Source organism: Carcharhinus amblyrhynchos, chromosome X (genome assembly GCF_965287045.1).
Source record: "Carcharhinus amblyrhynchos chromosome X, sCarAmb.v2.hapA, whole genome shotgun sequence".
Lineage (NCBI taxonomy): Eukaryota > Metazoa > Chordata > Chondrichthyes > Carcharhiniformes > Carcharhinidae > Carcharhinus > Carcharhinus amblyrhynchos.
The window spans coordinates 5,249,030-5,273,152 of record NC_137359.1 but is presented as its reverse complement, the minus strand read 5'-3'; the positions used below and the strand labels follow the sequence as shown (position 1 = coordinate 5,273,152).

At 45.1% G+C, this 24,123-nt stretch overlaps 3 protein-coding genes across 4 annotated transcripts in view; 1 reads left to right on the top strand and 2 right to left on the bottom strand.

The window, feature by feature from the left end:
• avil (advillin) overlaps positions 1-12,463 on the top strand; it is a 59,606-nt gene extending 47,143 nt beyond the window's left edge. The window contains exon 20 of the mRNA XM_080218098.1: positions 12,211-12,463. Coding sequence (XP_080074224.1) covers positions 12,211-12,264 — 54 coding nt within the window. The 3' untranslated portion in view covers positions 12,265-12,463. The remainder of the gene's footprint in view (positions 1-12,210) is intronic.
• On the bottom strand, positions 3,164-10,741 carry tsfm (Ts translation elongation factor, mitochondrial). Of its 2 annotated transcripts, none has more exons than XM_080217970.1 (6): positions 10,412-10,741; positions 8,605-8,757; positions 7,214-7,342; positions 6,420-6,542; positions 5,000-5,084; positions 3,164-3,683 (listed from the first exon to the last, which is right to left on the bottom strand). In XM_080217970.1, exons 1-6 carry the CDS (start codon positions 10,460-10,462, stop codon positions 3,265-3,267), a joined length of 960 nt encoding a protein of 319 aa, XP_080074096.1. In that variant the 5' UTR covers positions 10,463-10,741; the 3' UTR covers positions 3,164-3,264. The 2 variants fall into 2 exon arrangements, with proteins under 2 accessions (XP_080074096.1, XP_080074097.1); XM_080217971.1 differs by lacking the exon at positions 10,412-10,741 and adding an exon at positions 9,965-10,134.
• Positions 12,464-15,297: 2,834 nt separating the features above from the next.
• LOC145362007 (EEF1A lysine methyltransferase 3-like) lies at positions 15,298-22,701 on the bottom strand. Its single transcript, XM_080218030.1, has 4 exons — positions 22,657-22,701; positions 21,981-22,239; positions 20,674-20,785; positions 15,298-17,399 (listed from the first exon to the last, which is right to left on the bottom strand). Exons 2-4 carry the CDS (start codon positions 22,146-22,148, stop codon positions 16,996-16,998), a joined length of 684 nt encoding a protein of 227 aa, XP_080074156.1. The 5' UTR covers positions 22,149-22,239; positions 22,657-22,701; the 3' UTR covers positions 15,298-16,995.
• Between the last annotated feature and the right edge of the window lie 1,422 nt (positions 22,702-24,123).

Below are 24,123 nucleotides of genomic sequence, written 5' to 3'. Positions count from 1 at the left end.
TTGCTGTCCAATGAATTCCCCTGGTATAAAATGAACCCATATGGATGGCAGAGGAAACAAGATTGGGCTCAGACTCACCTACAGTTTGAATAGCCCACCACCGCTCATTGACTGGGGTAACACAAAGCATGCCCACTTGGACAAAATACCAGAGTGGCAGCCAGTGCCCTCAGACCTGCATCCTAATGTGAGTCAGTGCCCAAAAGACCATACTCTAGTAAGAGGCAGTGCCTTCAGAACTGTCTCCTAAGAAGAACCGGCACCTTTAGAACTGTCCCCCAGGAAAAGCCAGCACCTTCAAAGCCACAGCCTACTTAAAATAAGTACCCTCATAATCAGATCCCAAGAAGAGATGGCATCCTGAGGAGAGGAGGCAGCACACCAGAGGAAGGGGGAATTAATTTATTTTAATGGATACATTAGGATCCCTGTGCTTTTGCTTCTGAGCGATGTCAGTAACCACACATATGCAAACATGAAAATTGGAACAAAAAAGCAAAGAAAAACTTACTTATATGTTCTTTATAATTTCCCCACACCGAACACAAATTCTTACCTCTAAATTGTTTTTTCCTATCAGATGCCAAGGGAGCATCTAGAGGCAAATGTTATAAAGATGTATTCTCTCAGTATTGATCCTGGCAGTTGCACAAAAGGCCTGGTGGGACTGTCTACATTTCCTGGTGCAGTGCTGGCAGCCTGTAGCTCAATGGAGTGACCAATTGAGTCAGGAGGTTGTGGATTCAAGTCCCATTTCACAGACTTGAGCATCATAATCCAGGCTAACATTTCCAGTGCAGTACTGAGGGAGTACTACACTGTCAGAATTGCAGGGGAGGTGCCATCTTATTGTTGCAGGCAGGGCAAGCCAGTAAGATTGCGTGGGAGCTGAGAAATCAGGTTCGCACCTGATTTCATCGCCCCCCCGCCTTGCAATTTTACTGGCACTGGACATCTGGCACAATCAGCCTCATGCCCATTTCTGGTGTGAGGCTGAATAAATTTGTTTATTCAAAAATTATTTTTCATTGATATAATGGGCTTGAGATGCTATTGTCTGGGCTCTCTTGCCTCTGTGGCCGCGCTAGGACAGGTTCTCTCTGGTGAGAATCACAGCTGGTCCCCAGCAATGTAAACCAGTCATGATGGCTTCAAAGGTAAAGCCAGAGGCCTCTGAGACCGCCCCCCCCCAGAGCTCAGAGGCAAGGGGTGGTGCCAGCCTGGCACTGCCCACCAGGCAGTGCCAAGGGGCAAGTCCTGAGCCTACTGGAGGCCGAGAGCCGCTGTGCACTCTGCAATTGTGATCAGCATGGAAAGGGAAAAAGAACCTGCTACCATTTTTGCAGTGGGATCAGTGGTCAGGTGGCCGATGTGGGAGTGGTTGGTCAGCAGGTCAGGCAATCATGGGGGCGGTTGCAATAGGCCACAGGCCCCCATGGTGGGTGGGGGTGGTTATGTTTATTTGGCTGGGTGCTTTGTGAAAGCCATGGAGGCAAGCTGAAAGCAGCAGAGTCCAATTGACAAATCTCTCCTGCTGGAGACCCATGCGTGCGCAATAGTGCCCTCTGCTGCTCTCAGCCAGTGTGCAGATAACTTTTGGGGAGGGAGCAAGGTCTCAGGTGAGGAATGATTTCTGCTGATTTTTCATGCACCGTATGTATAAAATAGCAGCTTTGAATGCGCCTAAAATTATGGATCTGAAACGCTCCTGTTTTCCCACCCATCCTGGACTTCAAATTTTTTTGGGATTCAAACCCAGGTCCCTAGACCATTACCTTGGGTCTCTGGATTAGTGGTCCAGCGAAAATATCCCTACACCACTGCCTCCCCCAACATACTTTGGAAGTGCAGTCACTGTCTGTTGTAAATATTGTAGCCAATCCCACAAATAGCAATGTGATTATGAGCAGATCATCTGTTAGTGATGTTGATTGAGGGATAAATATTGATGTGGGTATGCCGGCGTTGAACTGGCGTAAACACAGTAAAAAGTCTGACAACACCAGGTTTTAGTCCAACCTATTTATTTGATAATATACTCACAAGCTTTCGGGGTTAGTTAACCCCGAAAGCTTGTAAGTATATTATCAAATAAATAGGTTGGACTAAAACCTGGTGTTGTCAGACTTTTTACTGGATAAATATTGGCCAGGACACTGGGACTAACTCCCCTGCTCTTCTTCAACATAGAGGCTATGGGCTCTTTAACTCCACGCGAGGGAGCAGACAGAGCCTTAGTTTAACCTCTTAGTCAAAAGCCAGCACCACTGATAATGCAGCACTTCCTCAACCCTAAATGGGGAGTGTCAGTCTAAATTATGACTCAATTCTCATGGGGTGGGGCATGAGCTTTTGACTCAGATGACAGCACTACCCACAGCAGAACCTGGGCCCTTTGTGGAGGTAATAACTATTATTCAATTCTGCACAGGACAAAGTTTGATCACTTAAATGCAGGTATACTTTGTGTTTATCAATTAGCTGTTCCAGCTGAGCAGTGTGTAAATATTTACCTTTATTGTATACCAATAGCTTTCGAGTACAATAGCAAGAAATGGATCATGCAGCTGTCTCAAACGTGTGTTATAAGCACTGTTTGTTACCTGAAAAATTAAACCCAGTCACAATCATGAACCAAATTTCTCTGAAAGCAATTAGTAGACAAATATAGATGGACACCTCAGATTTACGGTGCTGCTTTATCAATTGGTCGAAGTCACTTTGTAAAAACATTAATTATTTTACGGGCTTGTCCATTCTGTGCAAGTAATGGATTGCAAGTGCAGTAAGACTGATGTGGTGAAGGTCTCTCTGCAGTGAAATCAGAAAGTGAAACAGATTCAGACGAAGGGAGCCTTTTTGCTAGAGCACAAACCCAATTTCCTTCCCACAGTTTTTGAAACCTCTACTCAAGCAGACAGAAAGCCCTTTGATTTGAGTAACTATCTCTGTGTGTTAAAGGCTACAGGAGGTCCTTAAAGCCACTGAACAAGTTGAAGCCCCTTCTATGCCCGGTTTGCAATGAAGAATAGCCACTTTCATGAAGTGTACACTCTGTGATAAAACCTGTGAAACTGTACCCCAGTCAGAAACAACTGATTTATCATAAACTCATTTGAATGACAGTTTAACAGAAGAGGAAAGAAAAACACTGTGATATAACTTATTAAATTGTTGGAGATCATTATTTTATTCTGATGTCAGTAAGGAGGCTTTCACAATAAAAAAGTGTGTATATTTTTGGGATGCACTGCAACATTCCAACTATACTTTCTTTGCCATCTCAGTTACTTCTCCACACTCATATCGTACAAAGTCCAACAACGACACTCCACTTGTATATAGGAACTGCCCTACAGTTGTGCCAGGATCCAGCAGGAAAGGCTGTGCCAGCATTTTGGTCTCTGTGTCATCACCAGGTGGGTCTTCCATCGAGCCCACAGACAATGGCATCATTCCCACAATATGCTGTCCTAACCTGCGGCCCAGCTCAGAGAGGTTTATTTTTGGATTATGTTCCAGGGGCCTATAGATCACTAAGGCACCATATTTTCCAAATGTCATCTTTGCAAGGGTCGGGTTGTCCATTGGCAGCATTCCATGAACATATGTGCCAATGTGCCAATCGACTGGCACAGCCACCCATGCAGCTCTTCTTATAGTCATATTCTCACCAAGGCTACCTTTAAAATATTGAAAAGGAAGAATCAAAGTTTGTTAAAAAATAAAGCAGGGTTTTTCCATGAATAAAGGCATTACATATAAATCAGATTCTCTGGGTTGATAAGGGAGCATTGTTAAAACCATCTTTGGAACGTAATGAATTAGATGCATGGTGTTACAGATTACTCACGGAGTCAGAGTTACTGTGGCATCATACACTTTCACATGCATGTTGTTGTCTGGTACTATGGATAGTGATGGAGGGACTCCAACTTACTTTCCATCACATGGCTGACCAGGACACTCACTCGCTTTTGCCATCTGTCATGGCATGCTTGTTGGAAGGATTTACACTTCTTTGACTGCATCATGAATGCATCTACCTTGCCCATTAAGTCCTGGGGAGGAACTCGAATCTGGAGCTTCTGACTCAGGCAGGGATAATACTCACCGTGCCACAAGGCCTACATAATGAATTAGATAACAACCTTCAAATGTAATTTGAGGTGAATGGAGACTGGAGGATCAAAGTGAAGGTCAGTGCTGAGGAATGGATATTTCAACATTTCTTATACCTCATTTCTCTGTATTTCAGAGACGATAGTTACAACTCTGAGCTTTACCCTCTTCTCAAAGGCTCCAAATCCTCATTCTACACTGTTTATTTTAACACAATGAAGGTGCAAGTAGAAAAAATTCAGTACAGTCTCCTACTCCAATGCATTGTCTCAGAATCTCAAAATAGTGCAAGTTTTTGCCTCCCTTACATTTTCTACATCACAACAGTGATGACACTTCATTGGCTATAGAGTGCTCTAATGACATTGAGTTTCTGAAAGGCATGGTATAATTGCAAGTCTTTCTTTCTCCCTCAGTCTTTTTTCCTCCAATAATCTGAACTAAATCACTGAGATGATGATATTTCCAGAACTAGGGATCATAGTTTGAAGACAGGGGGTAAACCTTTTAGGACTGAGGTGGAGGAATTTCTTCACCCAGAGGGTGGGGAATGTGTGGAATTCACTCCCACAGAAAGTAGTTGAGGCCAAAACATTGTCTGATTTCGATAAGAAATTAGACATGGCTTCTGGGGATAAAGGGATCAAGGGATATGGGGAGGAAAGGCAGAATCAGGATATTGAATTTAATGATCAGTCATGATCAAAATGAATGGTGGAGCAGACGTGAAGGGCTGAATGGCCTCATTTCTATGATCATATTTAGGTCAACTATGTTTATTGGAGAATCTTGTATTTTACAAACAGTATTGATAACTGTGTCACCCCAAAGGAGAGGAAAACAGCTCACTGGTCTAAGTTTATACTGCCAATCTTACCAATAGCCAGGGCAAGATGGTCAGCAAGAGGACAGCTGTCTAAACTGGTTTTCAATTGTGTTATTTCTTCAGTCGTAAAGGAATCCTGCAAAGTAATTGGGAAACATTAATATACATGAGATTATAAAGCTGCCATTTGTTGATCAGAATACTTTCTCAACCCATCCTCTGGACAAAGAATTTCATTTGGAGACTACAAGACTTTGTAATCCAATATCTGAACCAGTACTCCTCAGGCAGTATTTGATGGTTAAGCAGCCAGTCCGAGTCACAAATGGAACATCAAGGGATTAAGCAGCCAATGGAGGATGGAATTCTTCCGATTTAACTTCATACAACCCTACTAGACAATACCAGGATAGCATGGTCCTGGCTGGACCAGCAATGAGGTTTTCCTCATTGTGGAAATGCTTAGGAAATCAGAAACAGAAAGGGACTTGGGAATCCTTATTCAAGATTCTCTTAAGGTTAATGTGCAGGTTCAGTCGGCAGTTAGGAAGGCAAATGCAATGTTAGCATTCGTGTCGAGAGGGGCTAGAATACAAGAGCAGGGATGTACTTCTTAGGCTGTATAAGGCTCTGGTCAGACTCCATTTGGAGTATTGTGAGCAGTTTTGGGCCCCATATCTATGTTGGCCTTGGAAAGGGTCCAGAGGAGGTTCACAAGAATGATCCCTAGAATGAAGAGCTTGTCATATGAGGAACGATTGAGGACTCTGGGTCTGTACTCATTGGAGTTTAGAAGGATGAGGGGGGATCTTATTGAAACTTACAGGATACTGTGATGCCTGGATGGAGTGGACATGGAGAGGATGTTTCCATTACTAGAAAAAACTAGAACCAGAGAGGGCACAACCTCAGGCTAAAGGGACGATCCTTTAAAACAGAGATGAGGAGGGATTTCTTCAGCCAGAGTGGTGAATTTGTGGAGCTCTTTGCTGCAGAAGGCTAGATCATTCAGCGTCTTTAAGACAGAGATAGATAGGTTCTTGATTAATAAGGGGATCAGGGGTTATGGGGAAAAGGCAGGAGAATGGGGATGAGAAAAGTACCAGCCATGATTGAGTGGCGGAGCAGACTCGATGGGCCGAGTGGCCTAATTCTGCTCCTACGTCTTATGGTTTTCCCAGTGTTCTGAGCAGTTAAATTAAGCGGGTTTAGCTGGTTAAAACTCCAACAGTATCTTGGATAGACTTGTAGGGGAAGACCTTTAAACTTTGGATCTGCCAACCTCTAGTTAGCAGCATATACTCCTACTGGGAGAACGTCTGTATCAAGCAAACAGAGACCCAGCAGATATAAAACTTCTCAATAGCTACAATTGGAGACTCAGTACTTAGTTTGGAGAACAATGGTGATAAGCATCTGCTGGCAAAGAAAATATACTAGTTTCTTTTTTCAATAGAAAACATAGACAAACCTTGGTGTAATTGCTGGTATTTGCATTCTTGGACTGACAGTGTGCCATCGTGGCAATGGCTGCCTGCTGCACCAACTGCTGAAACTTGACATTCCTGGCAACAAAATCCGTTTCACAATTCACCTGATGTGGGAACAAAATATTTATTTCAAAAGGGACCATTTTATTCACACAAGTATATTGATCACATAACAGAGAAGCAGGCCATTTGGCCCACTGTGCTTCGCCAGCTGTTTGAAAAAGCAATCCAATTTGTTCTATTCCCCACCCAGCCTTTCCCTGTAGCCCTGAAGGTTTCACCATTTCAAGCCTCCAATGTTCTTTAGAAAGTTGCTATTGAACCTGCTTCCAATGCCACATCATAACAACTCACTGCCATAATTTTTTTTTAAAATCTCCCCCTCTGGTTCTTTGCCAATTATCTTAGATCTGTGTTCCTTTGCTTACCGACCCTTCTGTCTCCCACATCAACAACACAAAACTCCTCTTCCTACTATTTGAACAGAGATTAGCTTGCTAACAGATTCACACATTTGTTCTAATAGCATACAGAATGACCTGTATGAATGCTGTTTCTGTTGTAACTTTTTAAAAGGAATTGGACATGTACTTGAGAAAGAGAAATTTGTAGGGCTTTGAGGAAAGATGGGGACGAGGTGGCCGTTGGATGGGGGAGTGATTAGCTCTTTCAAAGAACTGATACAAGTATGATGGGCTAAATGGTCTCCTTCTGTGCAGTAAAATGCCACAATTTAACCCATTTTTGCCATTTCAATGCAAACATTAATCTTTACCTCCACGAGAACAGCTGAGCTTCCATCTTGCAGCAGTCCAATGAGACCCTCCTTTGTTTTTCGACCTTGTAGTTTGGAAGCTTTACTCCATCCTTCTTTATGGGCCTGCTCATGCAACCAAGTTTCAGCCTTTAAAAAGAAACCACTGTCATTATCTTATTGCCTGCAGCAAATTCTTTCATCCCTGACAAAACACTGTGAGACTTCCCTCGTTAACCCTTTGGAGTCTGCACCCTTCACTGCAACCCCACCCATTCCAAAACTATTGCATTTGTTTACATTTCACACTCAGGAAAAATTAGTTTGCTGCTGTACAATATGTCTTGGTTTCAGTTAGGAGATTGTGGTCCAGTTTCTTTAGAATCCTAACAACTACTATCAAGATAGGTAGGGAAAAGGTGAATGGAATAAAATAAAATCATTCCCACAACCAGTTAATCTAACAATAATTTGTAAATGAGTAAACTTAGAAAAATTAGCCTTGTTTAGTAGCATTTGCTACAACAATTATACAAGATATATTGTATATATTGTATATAGATGAAAATAAATAATAGGTCCCTGAATGAAACCCAGGATTTAAAATCTTCAATCCACACGTTTTATTGCTAAACTCTGGATTTCCCTCCCTAAACCTCTCCATCTGTCTCCCCTTTTTTGGGATACTCCTTACAGTCTACTTTTTTGACCAACATATTAGTCACCTGTTCTAATATCCCTTTATGTGGCCCAATGTCAAATTGTATTTGACAGCACTCCTATGAAGCACCTTGGGATATTTTACTATGTTGATGGTACTATGTAAATACAAGTTGTTGTTGCTAAAATTATATGCTCTTTCACTGTAGATTAACTGCTCTATAATATCACTGGCACACTGGATATAAATGTATCAGGGGACTTGAAGTTTGTTTTAATACATTCAATCTTTGAATAATATAAATAAGGATTTCATTACCTCGAATTTTCAAAGTTTGCTTTTAGAGTGTTACCTGTAAATCAGTGGGTGAATGCACCATGCAGTGTGACGTGATTTGCAGATCAAGGTTTAATTTCTGGTTTGCATTTGGTTAGCTGCTGCCAACCAAGGTTATTGTGAGCTGTTACAACATCCCAGGATTAGCAAGAAGTGACAAAAAATAATTAGTCTGGATTCCTTACTCCTGTTCACTTTCCAACAGACTTGGGTTTTCTCATGATACTCCCATAGTTGAACAGCCAGCGGAAATATACAATCAAGCTTTCCATCTGAGGAGTGCCCCCTTCGAATAAGGTATCAAAGGGCTGTCAGTACCTATGGTACTATAATCCAACCTTCAGGATAGGGTGGAAGGAAAACACACAACACTGCGGTGTCCCCTGGCAGCTTCAACGTTATAATTTCCACCTACCTGTTGAAGGTCGCTGCTAAACTTTTCTAAGGCCTTCTTGCAATTTGTAAATGAATATCCCGTCTTTTTCCGGAGTTTCAGGAGGAGCTCTTTATCAGCTGCCATCAATCTAATCCCAGGACAGTGCAGAAACTGCGATGATTGCACAAAGATCTATCAAAGGCAAACAACTATCTTAGGGAACTCTGTAGCATGATTAAAGCTTCAGGCTTTTTTTGCACAGTTTTTATCTACACATTAGTCCACGGTGCTACTCACTAAGGTTCTATCAAAGGCCACAATCCCATCTCACTTCCTTGAAACATTCTCAAGATTGCTGCAACTCAATACCCTGTAGTGAAGAGGTCCTGTGCTTGCTATTCCCCAAATGGTGAGCCTCTCGGTTCAGTCATATCGCAGCGGGCAGCTATCATGAAGCCAGTCACTTCCCAACAAGAAAAATAATTTGCAATGCCAATAATTGTATTCAAAACAGTGGCATTTTAACAGGACCCTTATACTTGTATGGGAGCTGGGGAGTTCTTTGTGCTCAGCACCCCTTTTTACGCAAGAGGGACAGGAAAAGAAGAGGCTGAGTCTCAGCTCAGGCAAAAATCCTACCTGGTGTAGAGATGCTGGTGTTGGTCTGGAGTAAACACAGTAAGACTCACAATACCAGGTTAAAGTCCAACAGGTTTATTTGGTTCACAAACTGAAATCCCATTCACCTGATGAAGGAGTAGCGCTCCAAAAGCCCGTGCTACCAAATAAACCTGTTGGACTTTAACCTGGTGTTGTGAGACTTCTTATTGTAAAAATTCTCCAGTCAGGCAGACTGAGAATCTCGGGACACAACAGATCAGTAGGGGAGTAAAGCTGTACCTAAGCTCTGGAGTCCCAGGCAGTACATACATTTCCTTGCTGACATTCGAATTTGCTTGACCTTTCCTCATATGGTTTGAATCACTGTGCAACTCAGCACAGGTATATAACCCTACTTAAAACCATGAATGCATTCATGATCATTATGCACCCTTCCTCAAATTAAGCATTATAAATTGGTCTTATACTGATAGATCAGAAAGTTAAAGACAAATATAAATAAGCAAGGTGTTTATCAGTTTGCTTAGAGAATCACAAGTTTTCTGCACCTTCAGTTCACTGTAATAAAAAGATCTGCTTTGTTAGAGAAAAGACAGATTAACATTTCAAGACAGACTCCTCCCTAGTTCTGGTCTCTTCCTTTTCAGAATCTTGTTCTTTTAAGTGGAATCATTCAGCAGAGGAGGCCATTTGGCTCATCATATCTATAAATATCCCTACAAAATTCGCCTTAATTTATCAAAGATTTCCAATTCCATTTTCAAAGTTACTATTCAACCTGCTCCATCACCCATTCCTGGCAGATCATTCCAGGTTTCAAATTTTAAGAAAAACATGTTTTGTCAATGGACTTAAATCCGTGCCCTCTGGTTGCTGATTCTTCTACCACTTTCTAATTTTATTTCTGGTTAACACGATAGGTGTACAGTTAAACAGTGCATTAGAAGCAGTAAGCGAAAACCACCCTTTCCCTGCCTCATTCAAACATCATCCGTGAAGGCTCAACCTAACCTGTCAGCAGAGGGCGGGGCTCGTGTCCAAATCTCATCAATGGAACCGACAATACTCGCACACCGCATCTTTTGATTGGCCAACCTCCCTGCCAATCACCCTCTCCTATCAAGTTAGGTTACTGCGCACTATCTGAGGCCTCCGAAAGATTATCCGTCGTATTTGAAAACCCGAATGGCGGATCAGGGATCGCGTGCGGAAGCTTTAGTTTTACCCTGGAAATATCAGCCCGAGCGTTCCGCAGAGCAGACAGCATGCTGTACATGGTCAGCGCCGCGGACAGGCCACAACCATTAACCGAGAGCCAACAAGGACAAACTTCAGCGGCGCCTGTTCAGAGAAACGCCAAGAGAAAACTCCTTGCAGACTGCTGTCCAGCCCGACCTTTCTGATAGCTCCCACTGGTGGCTGGAGCAGGAGAAATTAGAACATGACTTTTTTGATCTCTGTCGGATTTTTTCAGGGATATTTTAGAAAAACAAATGCATTTTAATTCTTTAGCTGGGTGACTCTTGCCTGTAAATCAGCACGGGAATGGAATCCACAGAGATTTAAGCACATTTTTGATTGTTGTCAGATGTATTAATATACAGGGAAAAGTATTGTTCTTGCACACTATATAGACAAAACATACCGTTCATGCAGTTTTGGGCGCCGCACCTGCGCAAAGATATTTTGGCCTTGGAGGGAGTGCAGAGGAGGTTTACTAGGCTGATACCGGAGTTGAGGGGGTTGAGCTATGAGGAGAGGCTGAATAAACTAGGCTTGTACTCGTTAGAGTTTAGAAGAATGAGGGGAGATCTCATTGAGACGTATAAGATGATGAATGGGATGGATAGGATAGAGGTGGAGAGGCTCTTCCCGCTCAAAAAAGACAGTAGGATTAGGGGGCACAGCCTCAAGATAAAGGGGGGGCGGTTTAGAACGGAGTTGAGGAGGAACTTCTTCACTCAAAGGGTGGTGAATCTCTGGAATTCTCTGCCCGTTGAGGTGGTGGAGGCTGCCTCGCTAGATATTTTTAAGACGCGGGTTGATGGGTTTTTGATAAGAGAGGGGATTAAGGGTTATGGGGAGAGGGCGGGAATGTGGAACTGAGCCACGACAGATCAGCCATGATCTTATTGAATGGCGGGGCAGGCTCGAAGGGCTAGATGGCCTACTCCTGCTCCTATTTCTTATGTTCTTATTAATGTCACAAGTGGGCATTACACTGTAATGAAGTTACTGTGAAATTCCCCTAGTCGCCACACTCTGGCGTCTGTTCAGGTCAATCCACACGAACACGCACATCTTTCAGACTGTGGGAAGAAATTGGAGCACCCGGAGAAACCCACGCAGACATGAGGAGAATGTGCAGACTTCACACAGACCATGACCCAAGCCGGGAATCGAACCCAGGTCACTGGCGCTGTGAGACAGCAGCGCTAACCACCATGCCACCAAGCCGCACATATAAAAGTAGGAATAATTATTCGTATTATTATACAGACGGTAATTATTCTGAGCTGGTCGGGTCCTAAATGATATAATTGCTAGACTGAATCTGCAGCAGGTGGTGAAGGAACTAACAAGAGAAAATAACATACCTGTTATTGTTATACTTAACATACTTGTTATTGCCACCATGCTGCCCATATAATAGGAATAATTATTCCTACTTTTATATGGGCGGCATGGTGGCACAGTGGGTTAGCACTGCTGCCTCACAGCTCCAGGGACCTGGGTTCGATTCCCAACTTGGGTCACTATCTGTGTGGAGTTTGCACATTCTCCCTGTGTCTGTGTGGGTTTCCTTCCACAGTCCAAAGATGTGCGGGTTAGGTGGATTGGCCATGTTAAATTGCCTCGTAGTCTCAGGGGGACTAGCTAGGGAACATGCATGGGGTTATGGGGGTAGGGCCTGGGTGGGATTGTGGTCAGTGCAGACTCAATGGGCCGAATGGCCTCCTTCTGCACTGTAGGGATTCTATGATTCTGCGATTGACCTCATCCTTACCAATCTGTCGGCTGCAGGTGCATCTGTCCGTGACAGTATCGGGAAGAGTGACCACCACACAATCCTTGTAGAGACAAAGTCCCACCTTGACATTGAAAATAACCTCCATCATGTTGTGTGGCACTATCACCGTGCTAAATGGGACAGACTTTGAACCGATCTAGCAAGTCAAGACTGGGCATCCATGAGGCGCTGTGGACCATCAATAGCAGCGGAATTGTACTGCAGCACAATCTGTAACCTCATGGCCCGGCATATCCCCCACTTAACCATTACCGTCAAGCCAGGAGATCAACCCTGGTTCAATGGAGAGTGCAGGAGGGCATGTCAGGAGCAGCACCAGGCATACCTAAAAATGAGGTGTTAATCTGGTGAAGCTACCAAACAGGACTACTTGTATGCCAAATATCAAAAAACAGCAAGTAATAGACGGAACTAAGCGATCCCACAACCAACAGATCAGATCTAAGCTCTGCGGTCCTTCCACATCCAGACAGGAATGGTGGTGGTGGACAATTAAACAACTCACTGGAGGAGGAGGCTCCACAAATATCCCCATCCTCAATGATGAAGGAGCCCAGCACAGTGCAAAAGATAAGGCTGAAGTATTCGCAGCAGTCTTCAGCCTGAAGTGCCGAATGGTTGATCCATCTCAGCCTCCTCCAGTGGTCCCCAACTTCTCAGATGCCAGTCTCCAGCCAATTCAATTCACTCCATGTGATATCAAGAAATGGTTGGAGGCACTGGATGCTGCAAAGGCAATGGGTCCTGATTAACATTCCGGCAATAATACTGAAGACTTGTGCTCCAGAACTTGTCACTCCCCTAGCCAAGCTCTTCCAGTACAGTTACAACACTGGCATCTACCTGACAATGTGGAAATTGCCCAAGTTTGTCCTGCACACAAAACCCAGGCCAGTTACCGCCCAATCAGTCTACTCTCGATCATCAGTAAAGTGATGGAAGGGGTCATCGACAGAACTATCAAGCAGCACCTGCTCAGCAATAACCTGCTCAGTGACACCCAGTTTGGGTTTTGCCAGGGTCACTCAGCTCCTGACCTCATTACAGCTTCAAACATGGACAAAAGAGCTGAACTCCAGAGCTGAGGTGAGAGTGACAGCCCTTGACATCAAGGCCACATTTGACCGAGTGTGGCATCTAGGAGCTCTGGCGAAACTGAAATCAATGGGTATTTGGGGCAAACTCTCCATTGGTTGGAGTCACACCCCGCACAACGGAAGATGGTTGTGGTTGTGGAGGGTCAGTCACCTCAGCTCCAGGACATCTCTGCAGGTCTCCCTCAGGGTTACTGTCCTAGGCCCAACCATTTTCAGTTGCTTCATCAATGACCCTTCCTCCATCATAAGGTCAAAAATGGGGATGTTCGCCAACGATTGCGCAATGTTCAGCACCACTCACAACTCCTCAGATACTAAAGCAGTTCATGTTTAAATGCAACAAGATCTGGACAATATCCAGGCTTGGCCTGACAAGTGGCAAGTAATATTTGCACCACACAAGTGCCAGGCAATGACCATCACCAATAAAAGATACTCTAACCACCACCTCTTAACATTCAATGGTATAACCATCACTGAAGCCCCCACTGTCAACATCCTTGGGGTTACCATTGACCAGAAACTCAACTGGACTCACCACATAAACACAGTGGCTACCAGAGCAGGTCAGAGGCTGGGAATCCTGCAGTGAGTAACTCACCTCCTGGCTCCCCAAAGCCTGTCCACCATCTACAAGGGCACAAGTCAAGAGTGTATGAAATGCTCCCCACTTGCCTCAATGGGTGCAGCTCCAACATCACTCAAGAAGCTTGACACCATCCAGGACAAAGCAGCCCCGCTTGATAGGCATCACATCTACAAACATTCAATACTTCCACCGCTGATGCTCAGTAGCAGCAGTGTGTACAATGTATAAGATGCATCGCAGCAATTCACCAAAGATCCTTAGCCAGCACCTTTCCAAATCCACAACCACTTCCATCTAGAAGGACAAGGGCAGCAGATAAACAGGAACACCACCACCTGCAAGTTCCCCTCCAAGCCACTCACCATCCTGACTTGGAATATATCGCCGTTCCTTCACAGTCGCTGAATCAAAATCTTGCATAGAGGAGAAGGAAAGGGGATGGTGCAGAATGTACTGTTACAGTCACAGTCAGGTTATAGAGAAAGATCAGCTTAATATATGGTAGGACCATTCAAAAGTCTGATGGCAACAGTCTAGTAGTCTAAACATTGTAGTAGTAAACAAGTAGTAGAATGACTGATGTTAATTCTTCCTATTCTATCTTCATTTCAAGTGAACTAAAGCACTATTTATCATCACCTCTAACTTTCTCCACATAAATCTCCTCCCTCCTCACCATCATGACTTGTCATTTAAACATGTTATGATAATAAGCCACAGATTCAGATGGTGCCAGGCTTGATTCTCAGTCTATAAGATGAGTTAGCTTATCTTAACTAGGGTGGTAATAGCACAATTGGCCTCAGCACCAATTGCCTAGAGAGGAAAGACAAAGATCGGAATTCTCCAGTTTCGCACCCTCCACTACCACTGCCAGCGAGAACAGAGAATTTGGCGCTCAGCCAAATCTCCATTCACAGCAGCGGGATGAAAGAATACCAGCTGTGGGTGAGATTGGAGAATTCCATGAAAAGATCAGCCATGATCTTATTGAATGGTGGAACAGGCTTGAAGCCAGATGGCCGACTCCTACTCCTAGTTCTTATTATTCTGGCCAAAATGTCAAGATAGAATGTCTTCCATGATTGAATAGTCTGTCTCATCGCACACATTAATGACCACTTGAGTCAGGCATCAAAAGTCTTTTGGCATCTGTGGAACCTCCCTGAGTGAGAACTAGCACCTTCATAGCAGCAATGACAATGCTGCAAAGGTTCTTCATTGACAGTGAAGCCCTTTGGAGTGTCCTGAGATTATGAAAGACGCTGTCACAAATTCAAGTTTGTTCTTTCAATGAAAATAAATGATCACGAGATCTGAAAGTTTTTGTCTTTCTGATTGATTTGGGTTTTTTTTAACAGATTAAAGATACTGAACAAATTTCACAAGCAGTTTATTTTTCTTTGAGTGTTTCAATATATCCTCTTGGTTCAGGTGTATTGTTAAACAAAGTGATTAGCAGACAGAAACTCGATAACCTCAGACACACAAAAATGCTGATGAAGTGTACAGAGAAACAGGCACAGTTAGCTTGGAGGCACTTTATCTTTGAAATACTGTTCATGTTTGAGACAGTAACTTTATTCAAGATAATAACACTGAAAAAACTCCATAAATATGATCATTAATATAATTATTTTTGGCAAATATTGGGGGGGAGGGGGGTCATAGTGTGTCACAAAGTTGCTCTTTCACTTAACCTGGGTTTAACCATTGGTTAAATGATGGCCCCTTTAACAGGCCTTTGTGAAATGAGTGGGGGCTGCCATGATCTACTTTTGGCGAATGAAATTTAAATGAAGTGTGAATGATGTTACGAAACAGAGGAAAAGTCACGCTGGTGGATTAAAGGTGTTTGTCTAAGGCAAGATTTAAGGCATATTGCTACTGTAGTGAATGGGAACTTTACATTTAATCCATGTTGTTTTAGCATGCAAAATCAACATCAGTCAATTGTCAGAAGGTCAAGATCCAAAGCCAATTGCATGTGTTGGGGAAAGATTCAATACAAAATATGGAAAAATATTCTCTTCTTCAGCATTAACATTCCTCAATGCATCATAAATTCAAATATATAATTCTGTTGTTTTCTACATTCATAAAGTATCTTCCTTCAGTCAGGAAGGTACAACATCTACATAATCATTGTCAATGGCAGATCTCAGATTGTCCAGCAACAGGCAGGGCTCAGGTAGGGTGACAGATGATGATCATTTCTCCCAACTGCTCGATGCTCCATACAGTGGGCCAAAGGAGGTCTCTTCCAACAAGCAGTTTCAACCAATACAAATCCCAGGCAATCCAACTCATTGTCATCTCTCTCTCTCTCTCTCCCACGATTAGATAATGAAACCCGCAAGTTTTCCATGCAGTTCCTATTCTCGGTGTCCCTTATTTAAATGTCAAATACTTCCAAACAAAATACTGAGTCCACCCAGTCAGTGATGGGGACACTACATTTGGCCTTTGTGTTTCTTGGTTAGGATTTTTTTTTGGGGGGGGTGTGTACGTATAACAAACAATATGTCAGGTGAGTACATCTTCAGGCTCAGGTCTGGTGGCTGGTACTGAAACAGGTCACAGGGCCCATCCCTAGTCTGTGCTGAACAAGGTATCCTTAGCCAAGGAGATAGTAACAGCACCACCATTGACGTCGGTCCCCTTGGGCCAGGTAAAGGGTTGTGGGGGGAGGGAGAAGGAGGAACAACAACCAACTAGGGTTATCTGAACAGCATGAGCCTTGACTGTGATGTCCTAAATGGTCAAAAAGCCTATGAACTTGGCTCAGGTACCAGGTAACCTGAACAGAGATAGGGAGGGGTGTACGGGGCTGGAGGAGTTGCAGAGATAGGGAGGGGGTGTAGGGGGCTGAAGGAGGTCACAGAGATAGGGAGGGGGTGTAGGAATACATTGAACTGTGTTGCAGGACAAGCCACCAACAGCCAGAATTTAAGGTGTTTTTAAAAACGGATCAAAAAGGAAATTAAGGATTTATCGGAATTTGTCAGACCAACTTCTACATGGGTCAAGTACAGAAGGGCTGCCTCATCTTCACAGTCACGCTAAATGACAGACTGCCCTTACTACAATCATCACTGGTCTCCAGCACTCGGTTCTTTTTTAGTAACTTTGTACAGGTTGATATTTTGCTCCTCATTCCTGCAAAGAAGTTGGCACTGAAAATGCTGAGGCAGGATCTCCTCATAGAAGGAGTCAGTCGCGTGCTCCCTCCGCATTTTGGAAGAGAGGTAAATGGTGGCCTTCTGAGCACTGAGATGCTGCAATGTCCGGACGAGTGAGGCATAGGTTTCAGGAAGATACACAATGTCGGAGCCCAGAACAAAACTGTAGTCGGTGGGAAAGTGATTGTGGTTATGGCCCCAGGACAAGGCACGAACCTGGCAGCGGTGTGCCCAGGAAGAGGGGACATTGGCCAAGACGTTGTTCTCTATTTGTTTCAAAGCAGGTGGCAGGTCTGTGATTGTTACATCGCCACCTGATGAATACAAAAAGAATGACATTCCCTCTGAAGATGTCGGAGTCAACCATGTCTATAAGTCTCCAAATCCAAACATAGTTTGCATTTATATAGCACCTTTAATATGGTAAAACATCCCAAGAGCTTCACAGCTGCAATGATCAAACAAAGTTGGACACCGAGCAACAATAAGGAGATGTTAGGGACAGGTGACCAAAAGCTCGGTCAAAGAGTAGCATCTTAAAGGAGAAGAGAGCGAGAGGTGGAGATGTTTAGGGAGGAAAGTCCACAGTCAGGGACCCAAGCAGCTGAAGGCAGGGCCGCCAGTGGTGAAGTGATCAAAATCATGCAAGGCAGATGGGTGAGAGGTAGGAACTGGAGGAGGTTACAGAGATAGGGAGGGTCATAGGGGACTGGAAGAGGTTACAGAGATAGGGAGGGGGTGTAGGGGGCTGGAGGAGGTTACAGAGATAGGGAGGGGGGTGTAGGGGGCTGGAGGAGGTTACAGAGATAGGGAGGGGGTGTAGGGGGGCTGGAGGAGGTTACAGAGATAGGGAAGGGGTGTAGGGGACTGGAGGAGGTTTCAGAGATAGGGAGGGGGTGTAGTGGGCTGGAGGAGGTTACAGAGATAGGGAGGGGGTGTAGGGGGCTGGAGGAGGTTACAGAGATAGGGAGGGGGTGTAGGGGGCTGGAGGAGGTTACAGAGATAGGGAGGGGGTGTAGGGGGCTGGAGGAGGTTACAGAGATAGGGAGGGGGTGTAGGGGGCTGGAGGAGGTTACAGAGATAGGGAGGGGGTGTAGTGGGCGGGAGGAGGTTACAGAGATAGGGAGGGGGTGTAGTGGGCTGGAGGAGGTTACAGAGATAGGGAGGGGGTATAGGGGGGCTGGAGGAGGTTACAGAGATAGGGACGGGTGTAAGGGCTGGAGACGGTTATAGAGATAGGGAGGGGGTGTAAGGGCTGCAGAAGGTTACTGCAAAAGGGAATGGGTGTAGGGGGCTGCAGAGATAGGAGGGTTGTAGGGGGCTGGAGGAGGTTACAGAGATAGGGAGGGGGGTGTAGAGGGCTAGCGGAGGTTAGAGAGATAGGGAAGGGGTGTAGGGTGGGGCTGGAGGAGGTTACAGAGATAGAGAGGGTTGTAGGGGGCTGGAGGAGGTTACAGAGATAGGGAGGGGGTGTAGGGGGCTGGAGGAGGTTACAGAGATAGGGAGGGGGTGTAGGGGGGCTGGAGGAGGTTACAAAAATAGCGAGGGGGTGTAGGGGGCTGGAGGAGGTTACAGAGATAGGGAGGGGGTGTAGGGGGCTGGAGGAGGTTACAGAGATAGGGAGGGGGTGTAGGGGGACTGGAGGAGGTTACAGAGATAGGGAGGGGGTGTAGGGGGGCTGGAGGAGGTTACAGAGATAGGGAGGGGGTGTAGGGGGGCTGGAGGAGGTTACAGAAATAGCGAGGGGGTGTAGGGGGCTGGAGGAGGTTACAGAGATAGGGAGGGGTACTGAAGATATGGAGGGATTTGAACGGTGATAATTCTCGAGAAATCCACAAAGTTAGGTTCTGTTGACCTAGCATACACTCTTCCACTGACACTATGTGATTCGCCAAATCCAGAAAGGGGATTTAAGTAGATTATGTAGATTTAACAGTGAAAGTTGAAAGAGCCCCAGGCTTATCCATGCTGAAGTTTAACCAGATTAAACTGCGGTGTATCAGTGGCCGTCTCCTGCCCCTCCAGCAAAGACCGCTCTGCTGGTTACTCAGTAGGTGCTGGCATGCTCCCTGGACAGATGTGCAAAGGCAATCTCAGCCTTCATAATTCAATAGCTTCCAGGTTTATCTGAAGTTGAGGGGAAAGAATTCCAGCTGCCAATGATAGATCCACCTTTTTTCAGACTGGTTGGGCTGGTCAAAGTACCAACCACCAGCCTGGCTCCAGTGCTGGATTAACAAAGCTCTCACAGGGAGGATTAATTTGGTTGCAGACTTCCATTGCCAATTGTGCCATCATGGAGCCACCTCCACCCCGGAGGGCAACAGGCACTGTTTGATCAACAACCCGGTCCTCCATTATGGGCACAGAGTGGGTGGGGTGTGGTGGTTGGGGGGCGGGGGAGGAGAGGTGGAGGGGGGTGGTATATGCAATGGTGGGGAAAGAGAAAGCAAGTCCTTCCTTAGGAGATGGTAACTCTGTGGGGTAGGTACTATCACAGGCAGCGAAAGTCCAGAGCAAGATTTGCCAAGAGGAAAGAATCAGCCTGGCAGCATCACTCTAGCATATTCACTCCATGTAGGTTGGCCAAATGGAGCCTTATACAGAATCACAGAATTATTACGGTGCAAAAGGGAGGCCACTCGACCCATTGTGTCTCCACTAAGTAAATGAAACTGAAAGACAAAAACAGTTATTGTTTCAATTCAAGGACTGAGAAACTGGAAGGGTTAATACAAGTCTAGCATGGCACATGTGAGCCTCTTTTCTTTGACTTTGCTGGGGCATTGGCTCCAAACAACCCCCAGTACCTCACACTCAAAGGGCCATCTCTGTATATAAGCCTAGGCAGTGATTTTCCATAGAGTCCCCACAGCGCAGGAGGCAGCCATTTGTGCATCGAGTCTGCACCAACAACAATCCCACCCAGGCCCTATCCCCATAAGCCCGTGTATTTACCTTAACTGATCCCTCTGACACTAAGGGGCAACTCAGCATGGCCAGTCCACCAGTAGCAGTTTGACATGAGCTATTAGAATGTGAAGCACAGATCTTGTTTCACTGCACACTAGGTAGCAGCCAAGAGCAAAAATCCTGGCTGACTATCCTTCCTTAGTCCAGAAGCATTAAATGCAGCACCCCCTGATTGAACTCAGTAACCTCAGCAGGGACCATTGATTGAACATGGGATCGGTCTAGTCTATGCTGTAGTAACTGAACCAGCTATGCCATCAGAGGAGTGACAGAAATAATGTGTAGTTCATTGGAGGGAAGCTATCTGTTTAGCAAACAAACATCTATTTTATTGTACCCACTTCCTTACTGCACCAACACAAAATATGTCGTTACTACAAAAGTGAAATGCTGCAGACACTGAGAATTATGAAACTAAATAGAAAATGCTGGAAAAACCAATAGGTCAGGCAGCCTCTGTGGAGAGAGAAACAGGCCAAAGATTGACATTGTTTCTCTCTCCACGAATGCTGCCAGACCTGCTGAGTGCTTCTAGCGTTTTCTGCTCATATTCTGTGTGTAACTGTCTGATTTCCTCTCTGACATTACAAACTTTGCTTGGATACTTAAACTTACCTAACAGGACAGCGAGAATCCCCACAATCCCAGTGCCTGCACCCAATTCAATCACCTTCCTCTCACAGAAGCTCATCTTCTTTTCCTCAAAATACTGACAAAGAGCCAGAGCCTGAAAACAAACACATTCACATTAGAACAAATTCATTGAGAGGGTGGTATGTAGCGCCAACAGGTAGTGCCAGAATACATAAGAACATAAGAAATAGGAGCAGGAGTAGGCCATCTAGCCCTTCGAGCCTGCCCCGCCATTCAATAAGATCATGGCTGATCTGTCGTGGCTCAGTTCCACTTACCCGCCCTCTCCCCATAACCCTTAATCCCCTCTCTTATCAAAAACCCATCAACCCGCTTCTTAAAAATATTTAGCGAGGCAGCCTCCACCACTTCAATGGGCAGAGAATTCCAGAGATTCACCACCCTTTGAGTGAAGAAGTTCCTCCTCAACTCCGTTCTAAACCGCCCCCCCTTTATCTTGAGGCTGTGCCCCCTAGTCCTACTGTCTTTTTTGAGCAATACAAGAGAGAAAAAATGAAAGGAGTTGCACATTTTGGGGCATTTCAAATCACTTCACAGCCAATGAAATGCTTTGTCGCTATTGTAATGTAGGAAGCATGGCAGACAATTTGTGCACGAACAGTGAGATGAATGGCTGCACTAGGAGGGCAACAGGGAGAAAATTTGGTCAAGACGCCAGAAGGACCCCCTGCTTTTTTTCAAATGGTGATGTGGAATTGTTCACATCCATCTGAGCAGACAAACCCTCAATTGGATGTCTTTTCCAAAAGAAAACAGCACCTCCAACATGCAACTCTCCTCCAGGACTGCACCCAAATGCCAGCCTAGATTATGATTATGTGATCCCTGAAATAGGGTTTGAACCCATAACTTGGAGAGAAAACATGGCCAACTAAGCCCAACTAAAATATCAGCACGGCAGATGAATAAATAGGGCAGCACGGTGGTGGGTTAGCACTGCTGCCTCTCATGCCAGGGACCTGAGTTTGGCTCCTGGCTTGGGTCACCGTCTGTGCACATTCTGCACATTCTCTGCATGGGTTTCCTCCGGGTTCTCCAGTTTCCTCCCACAGTCCAAAGATGTACAAGTTAGGTGGATTGGTCATGATAAATTCTCTCTGTGTACCTGAACAGGTGCCAGACTGTGGCAACTAGGAGGTTTTCACAATAACTTCATTGCTGTGTTAATGTAAGTCTACTTGTGACTAATAAATAAATTTTAAACTTAAATGAGATGTGATCAGATCGCGTTTCCTCCATCCAATACATATGCTGATCACTATACTTACAGAATCCCATACTGGAGCAGCAACTCCCAGATCAGCACTGAAGTACTGGGTGATCTTTAAAACATGTCCACAAAACTCGTAACTGTTCTCCTCTGTGTAATAATCAGAAAAGAGGCCATCCTCACTGGGGAAAACACTGCACAATTCGTCCATCTGGGGTTGCATCATCCTTCCTGGTTGGATTATCTTTCACTGAGCCATGGCTAGTTTGCAGTCCCTCCGCTCGACAGCAGAATGAATTGGTTCCAAGTTGTGTTTCCTTTTGTGAAGGAGAAACAAGGAGAATAAAAACTTTGGGGATGCCCTACTTTGTAACTGTGTGCAACAAACAGCACTGGGAGGTGATGGGGGACCTTTCAGGCCACAGCAATAAGGATATCTTAAGCAGGGCAGGCAGATTCTGCAATACTTAAGAATCTTAAAGAGTCCTGTGGATTGATAGCCACCTGAAAATTTCTAGCTCTGCCTTGGTGAACAGTCACAGACTTTTTAAAATGTCTGATACCTTGCAGTGTAAACTGCAAGATTTTGTTGGCAAGTTTGCAGGATAGCCCACCTTTGCTGGATAGATAAGTAGAAAAGTAATTCTAAATGCATATGTTTCAATAGATACTGGACACTTTTACAATAGCAGTTGTGTGAACAGTTGGTAACTTTACACGGAACAGTAACTCACCCTGTCTCTGCTCTGACACCTCAGCACCAGGCAACCGGGGGGGGGGGCGGCCCCACGCTCCAATTGGTCCACTCCACACACAACCTCGCCCGGTTACCGCTTCTGATTGGCCAGCCCTGCTGCCAATCATCCAACCGTCCGGCCCTTTCCAGATGGCGGCGCCGAAGTTGAGGGATTCATTTTTGGGTCTCGTTTGTTGGCTAATGGCGAACGAAGGGTTCCGGCGGCGAGGCTTGGGTTGAGTTTGTCAACAAAGCTGCAGCAAGCGCCGGGGGAGGCGGCAAAAACAAACTTGATCCGCCGAACGGCCACGAGCTTCTCCGGCCGAGTGGGGCATGGGAAGCGCTCCCTCTGCTGGCTGCAGCCGGGGTCTTGTGGCAGGGTCACTGGGTGCACGTTACTGTCCCAATCCTAAACCCCTCTCCCCATCCAACACCTCTACCTTAGGAGGCGTTGAATGAACACTTCTTCAGTGTTCACCAAGGAGAGGGGCCATGTTTTTGAGGGTGAGTGTGTGATACAGGCTGATAGGATGGAGGAGGTAGATATTCTGAGGGAAGCTGTATTAGCAATTTTGAAAAACCTGAGGGTGGATAAGTCCCCTGGGCCAGATGGGATACATCTTAAGATACTTTGGAAGGCAAGGGATGAGATTGCGGAGTGTTTAAACTCATTAGAGTTTAGAAGAATGAGGGGAGATCTCATTGAGACGTATAAGATGATGAATGGGATGGATAGCATAGAGGTGGAGAGACTCTTCCCGCTCAGAAAGGACAGTAGGACTAGGGGGCACAGCCTCAAGATAAAGGGGGGGGCGGTTTAGAACGGAGTTGAGGAGGAACTTCTTCACTCAAAGGGTGGTGAATCTCTGGAATTCTCTGCCCGTTGAAGTGGTGGAGGCTGCCTCGCTAAATATTTTTAAGATGCGCTTTGATGGGTTTTTGATAAGAGAGGGGGTTAAGGGTTATGGGGAGAGGGCGGGAATGTGGAACTGAGCCACGACAGATCAGCCATGATCTTATTGAATGGCGGGGCAGGCTCGAAGGGCTAGATGGCCTACTCCTGCTCCTATTTCTTATGTTCTTAACTTTGATTTTTGGGTCCTCACTGTCCACAGGGATTGTCACAAGAAGTCTCACAATACCAGGTTAAAGTCCAACAAGTTTATTTGATAGTAAACCCACTAGCATTTGGGGTCTGCCCCTTTGTCAGGGACTCACCTGATCACGAAAGATAGTGGGTTTACTATCAAATAAACTTGTTGGACTTTAGCCTGGTGTTGTGAGACTTCTTACTGTGTTTACCCTAGTCCAACGCTGACATCTCCACATCACGGGGATTGTGCAGAGGACTGGAGAGTGGTGAATGTTGTTCCTCTCTTCAAGAAAGGAAATAGAAATGACCCTGGTAATTATAGACCAGTTAATCTTACCTCACTGGTCGGTAAGTTAATGGAAAGGGTCCTGA